General features: G+C 35.4%; 1 protein-coding gene across 3 annotated transcripts in view; it reads right to left on the bottom strand.

Annotated features, from left to right (window-relative positions):
- Positions 1-12,894, bottom strand: part of LOC119668560 (RUN domain-containing protein 1) — a 94,882-nt gene extending 81,988 nt beyond the window's left edge. For all 3 annotated transcript variants that reach the window (XM_038078111.1, XM_038078112.1, XM_038078114.1), the window contains exon 1: positions 12,187-12,894. In XM_038078111.1, the coding sequence (XP_037934039.1) occupies positions 12,187-12,786 (600 nt within the window). In that variant the 5' untranslated portion in view covers positions 12,787-12,894. The remainder of the gene's footprint in view (positions 1-12,186) is intronic.
- Positions 12,895-23,716: the final 10,822 nt, after the last annotated feature.

Here is a 23,716-nt window from a genome sequence, read left to right as displayed (position 1 = left end):
TTATTGAATGTTGATTTATTGTGTCAAACACGCTCTCAGCGTAATCTGAATCAAGTACTCCGAGCGTGCGCAATATTTCCTACTACATCATTTGCAGCACCCTTGCTTCGGCTTTTATTTAATAATGTTTGGTCTTGCAACAACTCATCTCTTACATGTTTAAAATGAGTATAGAGAGAAGTACATGATGTATGTATTTGCCATTCTGAACATAAACGTTTGATGGTTTTAGTTCCGTTGCAGAAGGAGTCCATTTCGGTCCAATATGGATGAAGAGCATAGTAAACAATCATTTTCCATTCTGCCGTTGCTACTTTCATTGAGCCAACGGATTCGATGTATATTCCTAAATTATTGTCGAAGCGTGTTACATTCACTGAATTTCCTAATACCAATGTCAGGAATAGTAGAGATAATAACATTGTAACCAGTAATGAACTAGACATTGGCCGTGAATACTTTTTAGGTGGTTCGTCCTGATCTGTGCCTTCGTGTAATATTGTTGAATTCGCATTTATACAACCTTTTGAAAGTTGTTCATCAGAAACAGGAGGTTGGTCATCGAATGGAAACAGAGGCGCTAGTCTTGTCAAAGGACGTCTTAGAATTCCTGATGCCATTTTAACATCAACCACGCGAACAAGACCGTCGTCTCCATTATATACCTTTGAAATACGTCCAAGCGGCCATTTGAATGTGGGAACCTTGTCTTCCTTGATAATTACAAGGGTACCTTCTTTTATATTTGGAGTAGCTGATTTCCATTTGTGTCGACATTGTAATTCAGTGAGGTATTCGGTTTTCCAACGTTCCCAAAAGTCCAATTTGAGACGAGACACTAATTTCCACCTTTTCACCAGATTTATATTTCCCGATAGGACGTTTGCATCTGCCATTGCTGTGAGCGATTTTCCGATTAAGAAATGACCAGGTGTTAATGCTGACAAGTCATTGGGATTATTTTACATCGGTGTTAGTGATCTAGAGTTCAGTATTGCTTCAACTTCTAATACCACGATCTCTAGTTCCTCATATGTTAGTGAAGTGGTCTTAGTACTTTGTGTCAATAAGTGTTTTGCTGATTTGACTGCTGCTTCCCACAGTCCACCGAAGTGTGGTGCACGAGGCGGTATAAAGTTAAATGTTATTCCTCTTTCATTACATTCGTTTATTGTTTTCTCTTGTGCCTTGCTTGCTTGAATTAAGTTTGCCAGTTCAATTAGTTGATTGCTTGCTCCCACGAAGTTTGTGGCATTGTCACAAAACAAATTTCTACATTGACCACTTCGAGCAATAAAACGTTTTAGTGATCCAATGAATGCATCTGTGGTTAAATCGCTAACTACTTCGAGATGAACTGCCTTAGTTGTAAAACAACAGTACACAGCAATATATGCCTTCTGTGGTTTCTTGCCTCGGATTCTGTAATGTAGGCCACAATTCTTCCCGACTACGTAAGAACATGGGTCCATAAAACCACATACTTGATGACTGTAGTTTATGGGGTGCAAGGTCTCTTGATAAAATATCAGCTGGATTGTGTTCCAAATTGACATGTCGCCACTGACTTGTGGCCGTTAATTAATGAATGTTGCTTACTCTGTTTGCAACGAAAGTGTGAAACTTTGATGATGGCGAGTTGATCCATGATATCACTATTTGTGAATCACACCAAAAGAACGTCTGGTAATTTCTTATTTGCAGATTGTTCTTTATTCTTGTAGCTAGCTCCACACCAACCACAACTGCACAGAGTTCGAGATGAGGTAATGTCAACTTTTTCAGAAGTGCAACCCGAGATTTGGCACACAATAGTCGCACAATAATTTGACCATTCTGAAGTGTTGATCGCAAATACGTTGCAGCACCATATGCCTTTTCTGATGCATCTGCAAAGATGTGTAATTGAACCTTGACAGGAACTTCGCTCTTGAAAATATGCCGAGATATTTGTAGACAATTAACCTTTGTCGAATTGTTGGGGAACTCCAACCATTGGTTATGTAATTCAGTTGTATATTTCATATTTCGATAGTCTTCTCCACGTACGGACGTGTTTTATAGTGCTCTTACAAAGTTTTACTAGTTAGCGGGTGTTTAGCGCGATAACTACATACAAAGTTCAAAATAAACGAAGTTATTGAGTGCTGAATCGCAGTATATATGCAAAAACTATTGAAATAGTGAATAAATGTTCAAATCAATTGTTCGTATTTATATTGTGATAGCATAAAGATTTTGGCGCTCTTGTAATAATTCGCCTTATTTTGGAACGTAAATTTAATTTAAATTAAACAAATCTGACAGAGACAGATAGTTACACTAGTGTCTGGTTTTTCTATACACAAACACATAAAAGCTGATAGAGACAGCAAATAAAAGCTTTTAAACTTAAAATAATAAACTAAAATAAGTGTTGCAAAACGCTAAAACGAATTTTGGATAAAATTAATTATCCATAAATTTAATACGTGTTATTTTGTGAAAATTTTGAACACTTATATTAATATTTAATATTTATTTTATTAAAATAATAAAAAATTTATTTATATTAATATTTGAATATTTATTTGCATTTAAAATACAACTTAAACAAAATCAAATGTGATATATGGTACATTTTTATACTAATTAACATTTTAATTTAACCGATTCTTTTTTAAAAATAATTTAATCTTTTTAAAATAATTACTACTCAAAAATCACTTGTTCTGCTGCATGGGCGATACGCTAATTTATGCGAACGCTCCAGTGCATAGCAAAATAAGATCAACGAAAACCAAACATTAACTAACACAATTTCAAATAATGAGTGTTCAACGAAGTCCCTTAGCAACACGAAGCCAAAAACAGCTACAGGCCGAAAACAATTCAAACTCAATTGAAAAAAACTACGACACTTGTTTACACCAAAAACTAGGTAGTATATCTCACTCTTGGAGTGAACAATGCCGTACCCCACTGATAAGCTCACCTCATACGCTCACGCTGGGACTTTCCCCAACAAATCTAATAGCACATTCCTGCTCAACATCAACATGTACTACAAATAGCGTCACAGTATGCACTGCAAACTCGATAACTAACACCTTGAGTTCTACATCAACTCAGATATCCGTTTCGTCTACTCATGCCTTATCTTTACTTCCAACAACTTCGGTAAGTTCAATCGCTAATATATCAAACAATATACTGAACGAAATGCCTACTACATCAAATTGCGCTATGCTCTCTACACCTGTGCACAAAGAGCAGAACAGCCAAAAAACTTTCAAAGTACATACTCAATCGAAGGGAAACTCAAAAGAGAACTCATTAAGCAACTCTTCAATACAAAAAATTAAACTTCCAAAAGAAAGTCAGAAAAGAACTCGTTCAAGTCCTGAAATTCGTCGTTCAAAAAATGCTGAACAAACTAAAAAACAAGCTAAATTAGATAGTTACTGGCTAGACAATCCAAGCCGTTCCGTAAATAGATTTTCAGTACTAGAAACAGAAGAAGAAGAAGTTGAAGAAATGACACAACATGCCGAAAAACAGCCCAAACCTCCACCAATATTCGTAGATAGGGTGAATAACATAAATCCTCTCATAAATCTTTTGTCCTCACAAGTAGAAAACAATTTTGAGCTAAAAGTTTTAAACAACGAAAAGGTAAAAATCCAAGCAAAAACAACTGAGTCTTATGTTACAATAGTAAAGCAACTCGAATCGAAAAAAACCGAATTTTATACCTACAAGCCTAAAGATGAACGAAATTTTAAAGCTATCTTGAGAAATATGCATTCGTCTGTCAATACCGAGGACATTAAAACAGCTCTGGCGGAAATAGGCCATAAAGCTCTAAACGTGTTCAATATGAAACACAGAGAATCGAAAAAACTACTTCCTCTCTTCATTGTAGAACTTGAGCCTCAACAAAATAACAAGGAGATCTACAGCATAAAGAATTTGATGCATAGTCGAGTCACGTTTGAGCCTCCTCGTCCTAAACGAGACATTCCTCAGTGTAGTAACTGCCAAGACTATGGCCACACGAAAAGTTATTGTCGAAGACATCCGAGGTGCATCAAATGTGCAAAAAACCATTCTTCGTCTCAATGTCCAATCCAAGGAAGAAGTACTGAAGTCAAATGCGTATTATGCGAAGGAAATCATCCTGCAAATTATAAAGGCTGTTCGATATATAAGCAGCTACAAACCGCGAAATTTCCAACACTAAAACCTAAACCAACAACAACTACAAACAAAGAAACTGACGAAGAAAAAGACAAAGTTTCTATCCTAAGGGATCCCAAAAGAAGTTATGCTAGTGTGCTAGTGGAACAATCACCTAAATCTCATACTATTCCTAAATCTCCAGATACCATGAGCGAAGTTCTAATAGTAGTTAAGCAAATGTTAGAACAAATCACTACGTTAATGAATGTTCTTGTCACGCTGACGACTAAATTATGTCCGACAGTGAATTAAATATAGTGCTCTGGAATGCGAATGGGCTGTCAAAACACTGTTTAGAGTTACAAGAATTTTTAAAAGATCAAAAAGTAGACATCATGCTAGTATCTGAAACACGTTTTACTTCAAAACATTATTTTAAAGTACCAGGCTATGACTTTTACCACACTATGCATCCCGATGGAACGGCTCATGGGGGAAGTGGCATTTTAGTTAAAACAAATATATTACACTTTGAAATGCAACAATACCGCACTGAAGAGATTCAAGCAACCAGCATATCAGTAAAAGATTGGTGTGGCTCAATCACAATAACATCAGTATACTGTCCACCAAAACACGCAACTAAGACGGCAACATATAAAAAATTCTTTAGAACCTTAGGTAACAGATTTATTGCGGGGGGAGATTTTAATGCTAAACACGTTGAATGGGGCTCTCGGCTTTCAACACCCAAAGGACGACAGATGCTTGCGGCTATAAGAAGCGAAAACCTTTCAACTATCTCGTCTGGAGAACCAACTTATTGGCCCACGGATCCCAAAAAAATGCCAGACTTGTTAGACTTTTGTGTTACTAAAGGAGTGCGACAAAACGACACTTTCTGTAAATCTAGCTTTGATCTTTCATCAGATCACTCGCCAGTATTATTACGGATAAAATCGAATATACAACTTAAAGTTCAAAAATGTTATCTGCACAACAAATTAACCAACTGGGATGCCTTTAAGCATACACTTAAGGCATTACTTGATGAAAAAATGGCGCTTAAAACAGACGAAGAAATCGCGCTTGCAACCGAACATCTTATAAGGAGTATTCAACAATCAGCCTGGAGATCCACGCCTTCAAACATGCAACAATTCGCCACACCATTATGTAGTATGACTCAAGAACTTATAAGAGCCAAAAGAGCAGCCAGAAGGCGCTGGCAACAAACCAAATCTCCGAAAGATAAAAAACTTTTTAATGTGCTGATCAAAAATCTAAAAGAACATCTGAAAACAACCAGAAATTTGGAAATACAAAGAAATCTCCAAAGACTAGACGCAACTACTTCCACCAACTACTCTCTCTGGCGAGCAATCAAGAAACAGACAACAACGCACAATGCACCAGTAAAAAACGAACTTGGGCAATGGGCCCGAACAGATACAGAAAAATGTAAAGTATTTACGGACCATCTGTCCTCAGTTTTTGTTCCAAACATTAATGAAGCCCCAAATAGTATATCTGAAGAGATTAGAGAGGTATTACTGCAAACGCACCAACTGGACCTTCCAATACAAAAATTCTCCATTTTCGACATAAAATTTGAAATCAAAAAACTAAAAATAAATAAAGCACCCGGCTATGACCTAATTACTTCAAAAATATTAAAGGAGTTACCGGATGAAGCAATAGTACTGCTGCGAAACATTTTTAATTCTATTGTCACAAAAGGCTTTATCCCTCCCCAATTCAAGGTGGCTCAAATCACCATGATACTCAAACCTGGAAAAACGGCAAAAGATGTTAAGTCATATAGACCAATTAGTCTTCTACCGGTTATGTCAAAGTTGTTGGAAAATTTATTTCTTACCAGATTAATGCCCATTGTCAATAGAAGGAGACTAATTCCGGAATATCAATTTGGTTTTAGAAAAAAGCACAGTACAATAGAGCAAGTACACAGAGTGGTTAATGTCATACATACAGCATTTGACAAAAAGAAGTACTGCACAGCAGCATTTCTGGACATATCCCAGGCATTTGATAAAGTTTGGCATAACGGCCTATTGTTTAAGCTTAAAAAGATGCTCCCAATTAATTACTATATTTTCTTAAAATCTTACATCGAATCACGATATTTCTTTGTAAAACAGGGGGATGAAATGTCAACTTTGCAGCTAATTCAGGCTGGAGTGCCACAAGGCAGTGTCTTGGGACCAGTGTTATACTTACTCTTCACTAACGACTTGCCTACCACCGTTGGTACTGAGATTGGAACTTTTGCCGATGATACTGTGGTAATTGCTACAGACGAAAATCACCAGTTAGCATCAAACAAACTCCAGCGAGCGCTAGATAACATTTCCCAGTGGCTTAAAACCTGGAGAATAAAAGCAAATGAGACTAAGTCTTCACAAATAAACTTTACAATGAGAAGAAAAAATTGCCCTCCGGTACGACTTAACAATATCTTAATCCCTCAATCTACCCAAGTGAAATATTTAGGAATACACTTTGACACAAAACTAACTTGGAAGCACCATATTTTTACTAAAAGAAAAGCACTTGGCATCAGACTGCGAGAGCTCTACTGGATACTGAACAAAAGTTCAAAGCTTTCCGTGGAAAATAAACTTCTTATCTACAAAGCGATACTCAAACCAATCTGGACATATGGCATTGAACTCTGGGGAACTGCTGCATCTTCAAATATTGAGATTATCCAACGTTTTCAATCAAAAACCCTTAGATTAATCTTAGATGCTCCTAGATATATAACAAATGAATGTATATATCGCGATCTCAACGTTCCTGTAGTTAAGGATGTCATAAAAAGCCAAGCCAGTAAACACAAAAAACGTATGTTACATCATCCCAACCTCTTTATGAGCAGAATTATAGCAGAAGGAAGAACGTTCACACGCCTCCGCAAACAAACGCCATTGGAACTTTAATGTGTCCGACTTCAACAGACGGATGTGCTACTGAGCTCAGTCCATTCAAGCTCAAAATGGTCTTTTAAGTATTTAGTCTCTTTTAAATATTGTTTATTGTCTACTCTGAATGACAGATCGCAATAAAAGAAAATAAAAATTAAAAAAAAAAAAAAAAAAAAATTCAGTTGTTAGTTTTTCATCCCAATCCATCTTCAAATAAAGATCTTTGCCATCACCACAACTGGTGACAAAAGCCCTAGTGGATGAAATAGCCTTGCTAAATTAGAGGTTGCGCTGCGCTTCGTCGTGCTGCAAACCGGTTCCAATTTAACCTTGACGCATAAACTATCAGATTTTGGACACCAGGATAATCCAAGAGTTTTTGTTGTATGGTTATTGTTTTTTAAGTCTAAATTGACTTCTAGGTCATCGTGTGGAATTCCCTGTAGTAAACGTGGATGATTTGCTCACCATTTTCGCAATTTAAAACCACTTGCTGTCAGTATTTTGTTTAACTGACTCTGGGTTTCCAACAATGTTCTCAAACTATCTGCCCTGTGTAAACAATCATCTACATAGAAGTTTTCTTTGAGAGCAAATGCACCTAATGGATAATTTTCCATATTGTCATCACCTAAAACTTGCAAATATTTGATTGATGGATATGGTGCTGATCGAGTACCATATGTTACTGTGTTGAGTTCAAAATATTTTATAGGTTGATTCTATTCATTTCTCCAAACGATAAGCTGACATTGTCTGTCTTCTGGATGTACAAGTATTTGTCGATACATCTTTTCAATGTCTGTAGTAAACACAAAACGAGTAAGTCGGAATCGTAACAGAATCGATAGTAGTTCATTTTGAACAGTTGGTCCAATGTGTAGCAAGTCATTGAGAGATTGTCCTGATGTTGTTTTGGATGCTGCATCAAATACTACACGTAACTTAGTGGTGGTACTGTCAGGTTTAAGAACACAATGGTGTGGGATAAAATAATGCGGTGACATAATCCTTTCCATATCTATCTCGGTCATGTGTCCCAATTTTTCATATTCATCTAAGAAATCTACATATTGTAGTTTGAGGTGACTATCCTTTGAAAGTCTACGCTCTAATGCTAAAAATCTATTTGTAGCAATGTCTTTCGAATCTCCTAAAGCGAATCTATCATTTATAAAGGGAAGACGTACGATGAACTGTCCCGTGGCATTCTGATATGTAGTTTGAGTGAATTGAGCTTCACATTGTTGTTCTGCTATTGACAAGACTTTTGAGTGAGTATCAACTTCTTCAACTTTCCAAAGTTGTTCTATTGCATTTTCTAAACTATCTTCTGATGCTATCCCAAATGTTGCAATCATTGTGTTAGCATTTTGAATTTTTCCAGATACGAACCAGCCAAACACAGTGTTCTGTAGAATTGGTAGTTCCCTTGAAAGTTGTATTTGACCAGGACTTAGGAATTGACGGTAAAATTCTGCTCTAAGCAACATATCAATTTTGTCAGACTTATAGAATGTTATAGAATGCTAATTGGATGTTACTGGGCGGATTCCAATCTGAAGTTTGTAAACGCTGCGATGGTTGATTGGATACAATTTTGGGTAAAAGAAATGCTTCAAGGATTGTTTTGTAATTGGTCACATCGATACATTCGGTATACACATTGGATCCAAACTCAAAATTCTTTACAATCGTCAACAAATACATTGATTTGTGCAGTGCAAATAACTATAACCTCCCTGACGCATCTGTAGTCTGTCATCAAATAGTCACTGACGGTCAGCCTGTACATGAAAGGTCACGCCGTTCAACGGAAAAATTAAAAGCAATTCGCGAAGAATTTTCAACGCTTTTGGAACAGGGAATTATTCGTCCGTCAAACAGTCCGTGGTCGAGTCCAATTCACCTGGTCAAAAAGAAAACAGGTACCTCGAGAGCCTGCGGTGACTTCAGAAAGCTAAATGCGCAAACGAAACCAGATCGGTACCCAATACCAGACCTAGATCAAGTAATGGAAAAACTACATGCTAGCAAATTATTTTCAAAGATTGATATACACAGAGCGTACTATAACATACCGATGCAAGCTGATGACATATGTAAAACCGCAGTAAGTACACCTGCGGTGTACACCTTGGGTTATTTGAATTTGTAGTCATGCCGTTTGGTCTTAAAAACGCTACACAAAGCTTACAAAGATATATGGATTCATTGTTTAGGAAAATGCCATTTGTCTTCTGCTACCTTGACGATATTTTAATATTCTCAGAAAGTGAACAGCAGCATTTGAAACATGTAGAAGCAGTACTAAAAACACTAAATAAGGCCAAGCTTATCATAAACACCACCAAATGCGAGTTCGGAGTTTCACAACCAAGTTTTTTTAGGTATGAGTAATTAATGTATACACGAAGCCAAAGACAGTAAAATAAATTCGTCGTTTTTTGGGAATCCTAAATTATTACCGCAAGTGCATTCCACAGGCCGCTAAATTGCAAGCATCCTTAAATGAGCTATTAAAAAATTTAAAAAAGAACGACAACACGCCTATAACATGGAATGCTACGTTAGATACAGCGTTTGAAAACTGTAAAACAAGTGTAACCGCGTTACCTAAATTAACATTTTTGTCTCCATTAAGTTCAATTCGATTGACATCGGATGCATCAAGCAACGCAGTTGATGCAGTACTGGAACAGCAAGAAGGTGATATTTAGCGACCGGTTGCGTTTTTCTCTTCGAAGCTTAAGACAGCGCAGAAGAATTACAGCACGTACGACAGAGAGTTGCTAGCTATATATTTAGCCGTCAAAAATTTAGACATTTACTGGAAGATGGAAATTTTACAATTCAAACAGATCACAAACCGCTCATTTATGCATTCCAACAAAAGTCAGATAAAGTGTCACCACGTCAACTACGACAACTTATAGCAGAGTTTACAACAAACATATCATACATAGATGGTAATGACAACATAGTGGCTGATAGTTTATCCAGAATTGATGCAATTAATATGCCTACGGTTATAGATCTCGAGATGATTAGCAACCATCAGAAAATAGATGAAGAGCTTAAGCAGCTATTAAATTCAGATTCAGCACTTCAATTACAAAAACTTTTTTTACAACCCGATGTGTCAACCTTTTGTGATGTATCAACAGGAATCATCAGACCATATATTCCATCATCACTTCGAAAGAAAACATTTGACACAATGCACTCCTTAACACATGCTGGCACTAAGTCAACGACAAAGCAACTATGCAGTAAGTACGTGTGGCCGTCAATCCGAAAAGATGTAGCGAATTGGGAACAATCGTGCCAAAGTTGTCAACAAGCAAAAATAAACAGGCATAATAAACTTTCACCACAAGCTTTCAGTCCATTGGATCAGCGATTCGATCATGTACATTTGGACTTAATAATACTTCCCGAATATGATGGTTACAGATATGCACTAACCATGATGGGCAGATTTACACGATGGCCAGAAGCCGTTCAGTTGAAAGATATCACCGCCGATACAGTCACAGAAAATTTTTACGCACACTGGATACCGCGATGTGGGTCCCCGAAAATCATAACAACTGATCAAGGAACTCAGTTCGAATCAGCTTTATTCAAGGCGCTAGCAAATCGTTTAGGCGCGCAAAGAATACGTACATCTCCGTATCACCCAGAATCTAACGGGTTAATTGAGCGATTTCATCGCACTTTAAAAACAGCACTTATGTCCCGACCTAAACACGCTTGGATACAATTGTTACCATCAATTTTACTCGGACTTCGATCCTCTTATAAAGAAGATATCAACACTTCAGCAGCTGAAATGCTATATGGAACGACATTACGTCTATCGGGAGAATTTTTTGTGGAAAGTAGCATGCTTCCAGACGAACAAAAATTTCTAGCAACACTACGCGAGCACATCCAGCAAGTACGACCAATTCCGACGTCCAATCATTCTAGCAAAGCTATATTCGTTTACAAAGCATTGGGCAATGCGTCTCATGTATTCGTAAGGGCAGAACGACAGAATACGGTTGACGTACGCGGTAAGCAGGTTAACTTATCAATAAACGGATTGAAACCGGCCTTTTTCGAGCCAGCAGTAATCGAACCCAAGTTTGCAGAAGTCGACGTAGATTGCAGACCTGTAAACAAAGGAAAACTCACGCAAACGAAGAAGCAAGTAACCTTTAATGTGAAAGATCCTTTAGAGTAGCAGGTTACAATCAACAGTTAACAAACCAGGCCACCGGTCCAGCTATTAAGTGGGGAGTACTGTGGCGAACTCGCCACACATACTGCAGCGCCCTCTGTGTGTGAATGCACACGCACTCGCGCCATCTGTGAGCAAAAGGACTCTTTTCAAGCAGCAACTTACTTCAGTGTCTGGCGACTGGCTTCCTTCTTCCTTTTTTGCGCGTTTGTATATCATAACGTTTTTTCATCGTCTTGTTTTGTATATTATAAACATTTGTTATTTTTATTTAAAATAAAGTGTGTGGCAAAAACCCACAAAACTTATATTCAAAATTTATTCATCAATGATTTAAAAAAAACTTTTAAATTTGTATATCCTTTGATACAATTTTTTCTTTTTAAATTTAAATTGATTTTTTGATTATCCCTTTTTACAAGGTAAAATATCCTATTACTTTACATTTTAAGTACATACTTTTTTTAAAGTATTTTCGCGGTAAGTTTTTTACAATTTGTAGCAACGAAACTTGGTGCAAAATTTAAGTGATTTCAATTAGTGTTAGTTCACTATGGAGTTGCCGTTCTTGTAAGGTATTCTTTGATTGAAAGTATTTATGCCTTGTAATTAACAATATAATTTAATTGTGCTTAATCAACAAATTTCAATTTTATATAACATATATTGTTTAATTAATAAAAGATTTTATACCCATAAATAACTGTAAATCATAATTAATTAAATTAAGGATTTTGTTATATTCAAATTTTCTGGAATGTAGGTTGTTATTAAATTTAAATATGTACATATGTATGCGCTTTTGAACAGTATATATTTTTTTAAAAATGTGTGAATATGTAGACTTACCTCAGGTATGCCTTTAAAAGCAAATTTCTCTAAATCTTTTAATAATTGATCACGTTCATCACTTGGTGCTTCAACAATTTGTCTAACTCTCAACTGCAAGTGGGCAATATGTGATGTTAAGGCCATCAATGATGAAGTAAGTGTTTCCTGTTCCTCTTCTAAATAACGTAACCGGGATATTTCGATATGTTCAGAATGTAACACGTCTTCTTTTTCTTGATTTGAGTTTAAAGGTTTCATTTCTGATTCAGATTTGGGTAGGTCAGAAATTGGGATTACTGTATCATCACAATTTGCTCCAACCGGAGACCAACGTTGCCTTAAAGGTTGAGATATATCATGGTTAACCGGCTGAATGTCAACACAAACACCGGTTTTTGTAATTTTCGAAAGATGTTCCTGGCGCATAAGTGTACTTGGATTTTGCTTGGGCATAAATTCACAAAATGGAAAATTTTTTTTTAGAGTTGAATTATTATTGCACATATTGTTATTGACTTTGCCAATGAATTGTTGACTTTTACACTCATCACACTTTTCAATGAAATCGTATGTTTTATCAAATTTTATGTCCGTATTTTCACAAATTGTTCGATTCATTTTAAAAATTTGTTCCTTTTAATTAGTTGATGAAATAGTGGTTAGCAAAATATGATTAAAATATTTTCTAAAATATATAAGCACAATTTGCGTTTTGTATATATTTTATATATTTTTTTTGAAAAATCAATTTTCGGAAATGTTAGTTACTTTGTAGAGAAAAATGTATATTTTTGATAAGTGTACCAATTTATCAACTGAAATAAATAATACTAGCACTCAATATTTTTAGTAGGTTTTGAAAGTTGATAAATGTCATCAAATGCACAAACCTTTAAAGACTGTTACATGTATTCAACGAAAAATACCCGAGTCAAGGTAGCAACGACACATGGAGGACCAATCCGGATTTCGCACACGAAATTTTCCACCTGAGCCTAGATAGCAACGACGCTGAGAGGACCAAGTCGGAATTAGAACACGAAATTTTTCTAAGTGTATTAATTTGTCAAAATTAGCCAAATTTAAGCTAAAAATAAGAAATATTCAAAAATATATCACAAAACCTCAATAACATATATATAACCTTTAAAACCTCAATAACATATTTCAATTTTATCATAAAAAGTTGATCAAAAATAGTATTTGTTTTAGCTCACTTTACTAAAATCATATATCCTCGTGTCCAAAAACGGCAAAGAAATGGCATTAATTTTCTTTAAAGAAAAAGGCAACAAGAAAATTTCCTTTTCAAAAAGTCTAAAACCATAAAAATCGCACGCACAGTTTTTCACAATTATTTTTTAAAAATTGTCCATTTTATACCAAAAATCCAATTATTTGAAAAATAACCTCCACATTCAGCGCCATATAAATTTCAAGTATATACATATATGATGTTTGTATTTTTTTACGCAAGTATTGCTAATAAATGAATTAATGAAAAATTTAATAGAAAAAGGGACTTTCTTATCTAAAAAGATTAATTCAAAAGAAACTATAATAAAGATTCAAATGCACACGAAAACCTTAAGACAATAAAACACGCTTTCAATCAGACAGTTCCACAAAAGTGCATTTAATAAATTATGTCACATTTGTCTACAATGACTTGTAATATTAAGCATTTATGTATGTCATAGGCACCACACCCTACCCCTTTTGAAAAGTGTAAATTAGTTGCATTGAATATTTAAATAATATGCACTACAAAGATTTTAAATAATTACAAGTGATGTATAGTAGTGGTTTAGTTTTTCATATATTGTAGTTCTTAAATTAATGATTTTATGTATATGTATATATAATGTATATATACAGTTTGTCAACATTGTGTTTACAAAACGAAAAAATGTTACAAATGTTTATTAAATGCACAATAAAAATGATTTAATTTTGAAATAAAAAAAATTAAAAAGTTTACAAATAATTTAAACATTTTTCTTTATAATAAACTAAAAATTAATCAAAAATATCATTAGAACAATAAAATAATTCACAAAAACAAAAATAACACCAAATTTGTTTTGTCAACATTGTGTTTGCAATTTCTTATTTTTAACCGGACAGAATACCATTAGATGTGTCTGGGTTTTTCTGTTTGTTATAATATTCTGCAAAAACTGTTCAGTTTCTTTGTTTTTTAATAAAATAGAGTGTTTTAAGTGAAGGAATAACTAGAACTCACGTGATTAAATATGACAGGTAAAAGAACAAATTCAAATAATATTAAGTTAGTATGTTATAATTACTACCTCGGTAAATCTGCTAAGGAATAAAGTCTAATGTTTAATATTAGGTTAAGAACAATTTATGATATCATAAACAGAGTAGAACATGAGGATTGTATTAGTTTAAAATCAGCAGGCCACCATATTAAAACATTGTCTGATCGCCATATAAGAAGAGTATTGCGAATAATTGATAAAAATTCTTGAATTTCCTTACGATCATTGGCATTAGATCTGGAGAAGCAATTTAATATTGTTGTCAGTCACGATGCAATAAGAAAAGTGCTATTCCAAAACATTTATTCTTCGAAAGTTGCACGTAACACACCGTTGTTATCTGATCAAAAAACGATTTTAGTTTGCTAGCACACATTTAAGATATGATTTAAGATTATTAAGATGTATTGTGATGATGATGTGTTAAGATGATGTGATTTTCTGTGACGAAGTGCAGGACCCACAAAAACATGATAATAAAGCATAATTTTTATGCTTTATTTTATATAGCATAAATATTATATAATATTTAATAGAAATTTGATTTATTTACAGTTATTTATGTATTTGTTAGTTCAACATAATTTTACAATTGAGATATTTTCATTTTTAGCAGGTGTGCTGTGCGCAAGTATTTGGAATGCTTAATAACTTAATTAATTTAATTTAATACAACTTTTTAATTTAGCTATAATAGAATCAATACAAATTTCTTCAAATACAATTTCTCTTTTCTTTTAACAATTTATTTTAATACAATATTTATTTCCATTTTTAGCGGGAGTGCTATGCACATGCATAATTTAATATAATATAACTTTATAATTTAGCTATAATAGAATCAATATTAATTTCTTTAAGCACAATTTCTCTTTTCTATTAAGAATTAATTTTAAATTAATATTAGGCGTTTTCTTTTGTAAGCATATCACAAAAGAACAACCGCTTGTTTTAAAAATAACATATGAAACAACAATACTGCTAGCTTATTTAGTCCAACCTTTTTGAAACCGCTTAACTAATAAGCAGCTCAAATTGCATGGTTGCCATGACTAAAAACTCGTCTATTGTGAACGATTTTTGGAAGTACATATGAAATTTCCAGTTCACGGCCAGCTGTTAACTGTGTTTGAAAAATAATAATATACAATTCTGTTTAATTATCAACTGCCAACTGCAGTTATTTAATATAACATATTGTAATAAATTTATTTTGCTGTTTAAAAATGAGTGAAACGTAACTAATTGTAGAACTTAAAAATAAAAATATTAAGGAACTCTATTTTTCTAATTATATACATATTTATAGTCATATTGTAACATCACGAAAACGGTGGAGCAGAAACAATTGGGTTGATCAAGAAATAGAGCGCAAAAAATTGTCGCTGTTGGAGGCCGTTGTGAAGTCATTAAACCCATAATTAGTTTAGTTTATTATTTTATTTATTTATTTTTTTTATAATTTCAATAAACACAATTTCTTTCTATATTTTGTTGTTTGTACTTTATTTTCAATGTTTACTTTTAAATCTAAATAATATTTTCTCTTGACAAGTAATTAAATAGGTTTTGACTTAAATCAATTGAGTCACCCAACTCTAAAGTATCAAAAAATTCTGGTTGATCTGCCATTTCTTCCACAATATTGTGTTCGTCATTGTTTTCGCAAAAATCATCCTTACTTATACAAATGTTGTGCAGAACACATACACTGGCTACGATGTTCGTGATTGCAGCCAAATTACTTTGTTCTGTAAACTTTGATAGTCTGCGAAAGCGACTTTTTAGCAGACCAAAAGCATTTTCTACTACCATTCGTGTAGAGGAATGCTTTTCGTTAAATTTTTTTTGGTTTTCATCTAAGTTTCCATAGGCTTTGAATGGGGGCAGAAGCCAGTTTAAACACGGATAAGCAGTATCTCCAATAATAAATGAAAATAGAAAATAGTTCAATCTGATTTAACTGTGCACGTCGGTATATATCAGATCTTCTAAAAACTCTAAAGTCGTGCAAGGATCCAGGTTCACCACAACTAATATTCAAAAATTTTTTGTTATTTTTCTGTTAACATAGAAAAAGCCTGAAAAAAACAAATTTTATTCACAATCATTTAAAAAATGAAATTTTCTTACCAATAATTGCAAAGAATTATTCATTTTGTTAATTTTCAATTTAAATTTTATTATGTGTTTTACAAATACAAACAAAATTTCCAGTTTTTCCAGAGTTGTCATCGAAAGTAGTGCTTATTTTATTTGTTCTTTTGTGACATGCTTACAAAAGAAAATGCCTATTGTTTCCATTTTTAGCAGGTGTGCTATGCACATGCATTTGGGAAATTTAATAATAATTTAATTAATTTAATTTAATATAATCAATATAAGTTTATTTTAATACAATTTTTCCATATTGTCGATAATTTTTCTAAAATTTGAGAAAAAAAGTTAATCAATTTGTTGTAGTTCCTAATCACTCGAACCACATTCCTTCTTGATTATATATAAATATTCACAGATTCATTAAAAATATTTGATTTGTTTAATTTAATTATAAATTTATTTAATTCTTTTTATTTCTAAATTCCTTCTTGATTATATATAAATATTCACAGATTCATTAAAAATATTTAATTCGTTTAATCTTATCATAAATTTATTTAATTCTTTTTATTTCTGGTTTGTTCACTTCAATCGCTTCTTCAAAACTGCCTCTGCTACCACGAGGTTCTTGCAAGATCTCCCTCAACTGCACACGTTGTTCGAAAAAGCTCGTAAGAATCGACCGGTTTATCTCCTGCGCCTCTCTTACATGCGCGCTCACCATTTTCTGCCTGACTCTGACCTGACTCTGATGACACCCTATTGAAGGTGCATTCACAACACCCCTTCCCCCTTGCGGAGGAGCCTTAATGCTCTTGAACGAAAAGGAAACCCTGGGTTGTTGATGGGTATTGTGCGGCTCCGTGTGGCGGTGTTATTCCGGGTATGTTGACAGTGGCAGTGAATGCTCAAGCGGTATAATTTATTTATAATTAAATTTTTTTTTTTAACTACATACAGATTATATAACTAATTAACTATCTTACATCCAATTCTAAATTACAACTTCATCTTTTTGTTTTTTGTAATTAAAAAAATAAAAATTAAATTACATCTTAATCTTAAGTAATAATAAAATACATATGTGAATCTTATTTTATATAACTACCTTAATATCTTAAATACAATTCTAAATTACAACTTTATCTTATATGAAATAGGAAATTAAATTACACCTTAATCTTAAGTATTAATAAAATATATATATGAATCCTATTTCATATAACTACCTTAATATCTTAAATACAATTTAAAATTACAACTTTATCTCTTTGTTTTTTGTAATTAAAAAATAAAAATTAAATTACATTTTAATCTTAAGTAATAATAAAATATATATGTGAATCCTATTTCATATAACTACCTTAATATCTTAAATACAATTTAAATTACAACTTCATCTTTTTGTTTTTTTTTTTTTAATTATAAAAATAAATTACACTTTAATCTTAAGTATTAATAAAATATATATGTGAATCCTATTTCATATAAATACCTTAATATCTTAAATACAATTTAAAATTACAACTTCGTCTTTTTGGTTTTTATAAATTACACTTTAATCTTAAGTATTAATAAAATATATATGGGAATCCTATTTTATATAACTACCTTAATATCTTAAATACAATTCTAAATTACAACTTCATCTTTTTGTTTTTGTTTTTTTTTAAATTAAAAAAAAAATTAAATTACACTTTAATCTTAAGTATTAACAAAATATATATGCGTATGTATACTGGATTACATAAGTAATTTACTATATTAACTACAATTAAAAATGCATAATATAATTAATAATATAACTAAACGTTTCCAAAGCTGTTTACCCATTGAATGCTCATACAAGACCTTCCCTTTACATCTGATTCGCAGATGCTCCTTACTATACATGGTTTGCTACGGTACCTCGAACCCCCTTTACCAGATTCTTATGGAACCATTTGTTTTTTCCTTTGACTAGCAACTGCACGTTAACTGGCTCACGAACCCGTATCACTCGGTATGGTCCCTCCCAAACAGGGGAAAATTTATTTTTCTTTTGCTGGTTTCTTAACCAGACCATATCCCCCACTTGGAACAACCTCTCCTTGGTTCCCTGGTCATAATATCCCTTAGATCTCTGTTTCGCTGCCATAGTGTGAGTTCTAGCTAGCTCATGGGTCCGCTGTATTTGATATTTTAAAATTTGAGTGTAGTCGTCAATATTATACAAAGGAGAGGGTTTCCTTTTTAATGAGACTGGCATCTCAAACTCAAATCCGAAAAGAATTCTTGTGGGCGTTTGTCTGGTAGCTGAGTGTATGTGATTGTTGTGGACATGCATGGAGTGATGGAGCCATTCATCCCAATTCGTTCCATCCTCTGCTACGAAGCTCCTCAGAAATTCTGCGAGGGGTCTGTGACTTCGCTCCAAAGATCCATTGGCCTGCGGGTGGTAAGGCGTCGTAAACAATTTCTTAGTGCCCAATAATTTGCATGTTGCCCTAAACATTTTGGAGGTAAAATTCGCCCTGTTATCCGTCACTAATGTACGGGGAATTTGGAACCGTTAGACGATTTCATTGAAATAAGCCCTAGCCACTGTCTCTGCTTCTGCGTTTGGCAGCGCTACACAGCACATATATTTGGAGAAGTCATCTTGAAATGTTGCAATCCACTTATTGCCTCCAGCAGTCTGAGGCAACGGCCCCACTAAATCCATATAAACTTTATCGAATGGTCGATGTGGCGTGTCCGTAATTACCATTGGCATACGTTCAACTCTAGCGCTCTTGTTTCGTTGACAAAGTTTACACGCTCCCACGAAATCCTTAATTTTTCGTTGCATTCCCGTCCACTTGAATTGACGGCGAATTCGGAAATACGTTTGCATCGCCCCCTGGTGGCCCCCTACCCCCGTATTATGAAAATGCTTCAACACTCTTTGTATTTCTTCTGGGTCCGTTAAAAAAATGGCATCATCTCCACCCCCTATAGACCTCTCTACCATTGGTATTGGTGGATTGATCGACCTTGGGTTATTTTCCTCTGTATTCTTCATCTGTGCCCTCGTTGTTACCGCAAACTCTCCCGGAATCCTGCTTAGCGCATCTGCATTTTGATTTGACTTCCCCGGCTTATAACGAATTTCGAAATCGAATTCAAGCAATTTTAAACTGAATCTCCCTAATCTCGAACCTTGATCCTTTAGATTAGCCATGCCTCTCAAAGGTTTATGATCAGTGTAAACCTTAAAATGCCTACCCAAAAGGTACGAGCGAAAATTTCTAGCCGCCCATACTATCGCTAGGTATTCTTTTTCAATGGTAGAATACCTCCTCTCGGCCGGATTCAATGCACGACTTGCGTAGTACACCGGTAAGTCCTTGCCTAATTCCCCTTGTGATAACACCGCACCTAGCGCATCGTTACTTGCGTCTGTTGTCAGATTAAAAGGTACGGAGAAATCCGGAAACTGAAGTACTGGGGGATTAGTTACCGCAGCCTTAAGTTGTTTCATCGCGGCTTCACATTGTTCGGACCACTGAAATTTGACATTTTTCCGTAATAAATGATTTAACGAAAGAGATATTTCAGATGCTCTTGGTATGAATTTCCTATAATAATTAATTAGACCAAGGAAAGCTTGTAATTCCTTTACGTTTTTTGGTGCGGGTATATCCTGGACACATTTTACCTTTTCTGGGTCAGGTTCAACCCCCTTTTCTGAACACCCCGTCTCAAAAATTGGCACTTCCCAGTTTGTAGCTTTAATCTATGTTTCCTAAGTACACCGAATACCTTCCGTAACCGCTCTTCGTGCTCTATCAAATTCTGTCCATGAATAACGATGTCAGCTAGGTACACAAAACAGTCCATACCTTGGAGGCCTGTCAAAATGCTGCTCATTATCCGCTGAAAAGTCGCGGGGGCCCCCGATAGACCAAACGGCATACGAACAAATTCATAATGACCTGTTTGTGTACTAAAAGCCGTTTTCTCCCGGTCCCTGGAGTCCACTAATACTTGATGGAAACCCTAGCCAGGTCTAAAGTGCTGAAGTACCTGCAACTCCCCAGCTGATCCAATATTTCGTCTATCCTGGGAATAGGGAACACCTGTTTTTGGGTTCTCTCATTTATTCTCCGGTAATCAACGACCAGTCTCCACTTCTGGTTGCCGTCTTGGTTGCCTTTCTTAGGCACCAGTAGGATGGGCGAGTTCCATGGTGAAATACTCGGAGCTACAATTCCCTTCTCCAACATCTCGTCTACTTGTCTCTTAATTTCATTTTTGTGGGCCTCGGGAAGCCTGTATTGCTTAGTATTTACTGGCACTGTTCCAGGACCCATCGGTATTTTGTGGTTCAATACCGTAGTATAAGAGAGGTCCTCGCCTTCCAGGTGAAATACTTCCGGAAATTCCCTGACTATACTCTCTAGCGACTCCCTTTCTTCTGGATTAAAATAGCTACTAAAGCCAATTTCATCAAATATCTGCTGAAGTCGCCCTGATTCACCATGATGGGGCCGTAGGTTAGCCTTGCTAGTACGTATTTCTCCTACCAGGGTAGCTTCACTATCTACCAGGCTCCAATCCTCCAGTCTCCAGGCCCTCGAACCATGTTCCAACCCCAATAGCACCTGGTATTCATTCCCGTTCAGGACATGTACCACACCAACCCCCTCCCTGAAAGTAGTTAACGTACCTCCAATGTAGACTTGAGGAAGAATTTCCGCTTTGTCAACCACCATATCTCCGTCCGGAATATCTGCTTTGACTCGCACTATCATTGTGGACCTGGGAGGGATTGTCACTGCCTCTGCAATACAAATCCCACTCTCAACTCCATTTTTTATAAGCGGTAAAGTCGTTATTCTGGTCTGATTATGAAAAAAACTTAACGATTTAGCTCGCGCATCAATCATTGACCGATTCCACAATTCATCTCTACCCAGCAACCCATCTGCCGGTATCTCACTCCCCACCGGCACGACATGTAGATTTAACTGTAGACCTGGTTCGCAATTACTTGTAGCGATCACCGTCCCCTCTGTCATAATTCTTCCTCCAAATGCTCCTACGAGCTCTTTTCGCTGTGTTCTATCTATTCCTTCCTCTACCGCCAAAGCTTCGGATTTAACCAAACTGGTATCCGATCCCGAATCCACCAATAGGAGTAATTTCTTCCCTCTCGCTACATCACATGGAAATTCTATATAAGCCTCGTCGCAGTGCTGCGAAGACCTTGAGTACGCATTAAAGTTAATTCCCTTATCACTCTTACTTCGTGAATTAGCTTCGTCACCGACTCTTGCATATATGTACGTCTTTGCCCATATATCCTTTACAGCCCGAGCAATTGTATAAAATGTCATACATAGTAAAATCCCTAACATGTGTTTACCTTCCGTCCAAACCTGTTTGACGACCCTTTTAAAATTTAGTGGTAATGTATATGTTCTCCTCGAACTCCTGTGTAAATTTATTTTATCCAATATAACCGCTGTCTCTCCTTTAGTTTTTTGCCTCCATACTTTATTTCTTGGTTCCTTAAAAAAATTCTCTTTTCCACAACCGATGTCTAGCCGAATTTTACAGGGGTCGCATCCGGTATCCCAGTCTATCGGCCTAGACTGGGACGGTTTGCGTTTCCCGAACTGGGTGGTTCCCCTCCACAGTCTCTAGCCATATGCCCTACCTGGCTGCATTTAAAACACTTAACCTGAGACATTGCCACATATCTGCCTTGGGCTCCACTGTCTCTCCCTGTCTGGGTTACGAACCTATCCGAGTTATCGCGACAAAACCTATTCATGTTGTGCCCCCTCACTCTACACACCTGACAAAACAAGGTTTCGAGCCTTTTAAAACAATCGTCTGCAACGTGTCCTGACTTATTGCAATAACTACAAGCCTTGCTTTGCCCAACTGTACCATTAGACTTAATCTCACCACTTTCTCTGCACTTAGGCCCTTGTTCATGTCCATACTTCCCACATAGTGTGCAGTACGGTGTGTTTCGTCTTATGGAGCAATCTGCCCATCCATGCCCTCCTGCTCCACAAAAATTACACTTTAATACCAACTTATGGTCTTCACTGGACACATTTACATTCACCACGTTATCCCCAATCAAATCTTCCGCTGACTCCCCAATCTCTATAAGTTGACATAACTCTCCATTCTCCGCACCGACGAACCTATGTCTCAAGTTTTTGTCCTTCAACCCTTTAATAAAACATCTGTTAGCTAAACGCCGATATTCGGCCACCTGTGACACTGTTTTATCCGCGGACCATTGTGCGTTTATTATATCTTCTGCTTCGATCAGTAACGACTCTATTCGTGACCCAAAAGACGTTACCGATTCTGTAGTGCGCTGAACGCATCGATTAAAATCATTACGAATCTGCTCTAAAGATCGTCTTTTTAGGTACGCTTTCTTAACGGCCATACACAAATCATTTACTGACATGAAACTCTTCCCTCCTATAATTTCATAAGCTGACCCTACCAGTCTGTGCTTAATACAGGTTCTTAGACTAAGAGAGTCTGCGTGTGGCAGTGCCTGTTGAGCCAACTCGCAATCCGCCACGAACTTGTAGACCTCTGATCGCACGTCGGAGCCATTGCCACCCGCAAAATATGGTACCACTTTGTTTACCGTATCCACAATTGACACAATTGAACCTGAGCCTAGATAGCAACGACGCTGAGGGGACCAAGCCGGAATTGGAACTCGAAATTTTTCTAAGTTTATTAATTTGTCAAATTTAGCCTAATTTAAGCTTTTTCACCAAGTTTGAAATATGATTTAGATAGAAAACTCAATTATCTTTCATTTGGTATACACCCCATATCTGTATGTTTCGTAATAACTGATAAAAAATAACTGATAAAAATAATAACTGACTGAAATAAAAAAATCAAATTTTTTTAAAAAACTGACTTTTTTTACTTAAAAAATTATTAAAAAACAACCACAAACGGGACCGACTTGCACGGATACTCACCTGAAAAGCAATAAAATAAGCTTTCTAATAAAGCAATAAAAGCAAAAATCGTATGTACAGATTTTGTGCAAAATTGCATTAAAGTTCGATATCGAAACTGCTTAAATATCATCCAAATCAAAAAACTAAAAATGCAAAATGATTAGAAATATATCACAAAACACA

Source organism: Teleopsis dalmanni, chromosome 1 (genome assembly GCF_002237135.1).
Source record: "Teleopsis dalmanni isolate 2A chromosome 1, ASM223713v2, whole genome shotgun sequence".
Lineage (NCBI taxonomy): Eukaryota > Metazoa > Arthropoda > Insecta > Diptera > Diopsidae > Teleopsis > Teleopsis dalmanni.
This window is presented reverse-complemented; position numbering and strand designations above follow the sequence as displayed.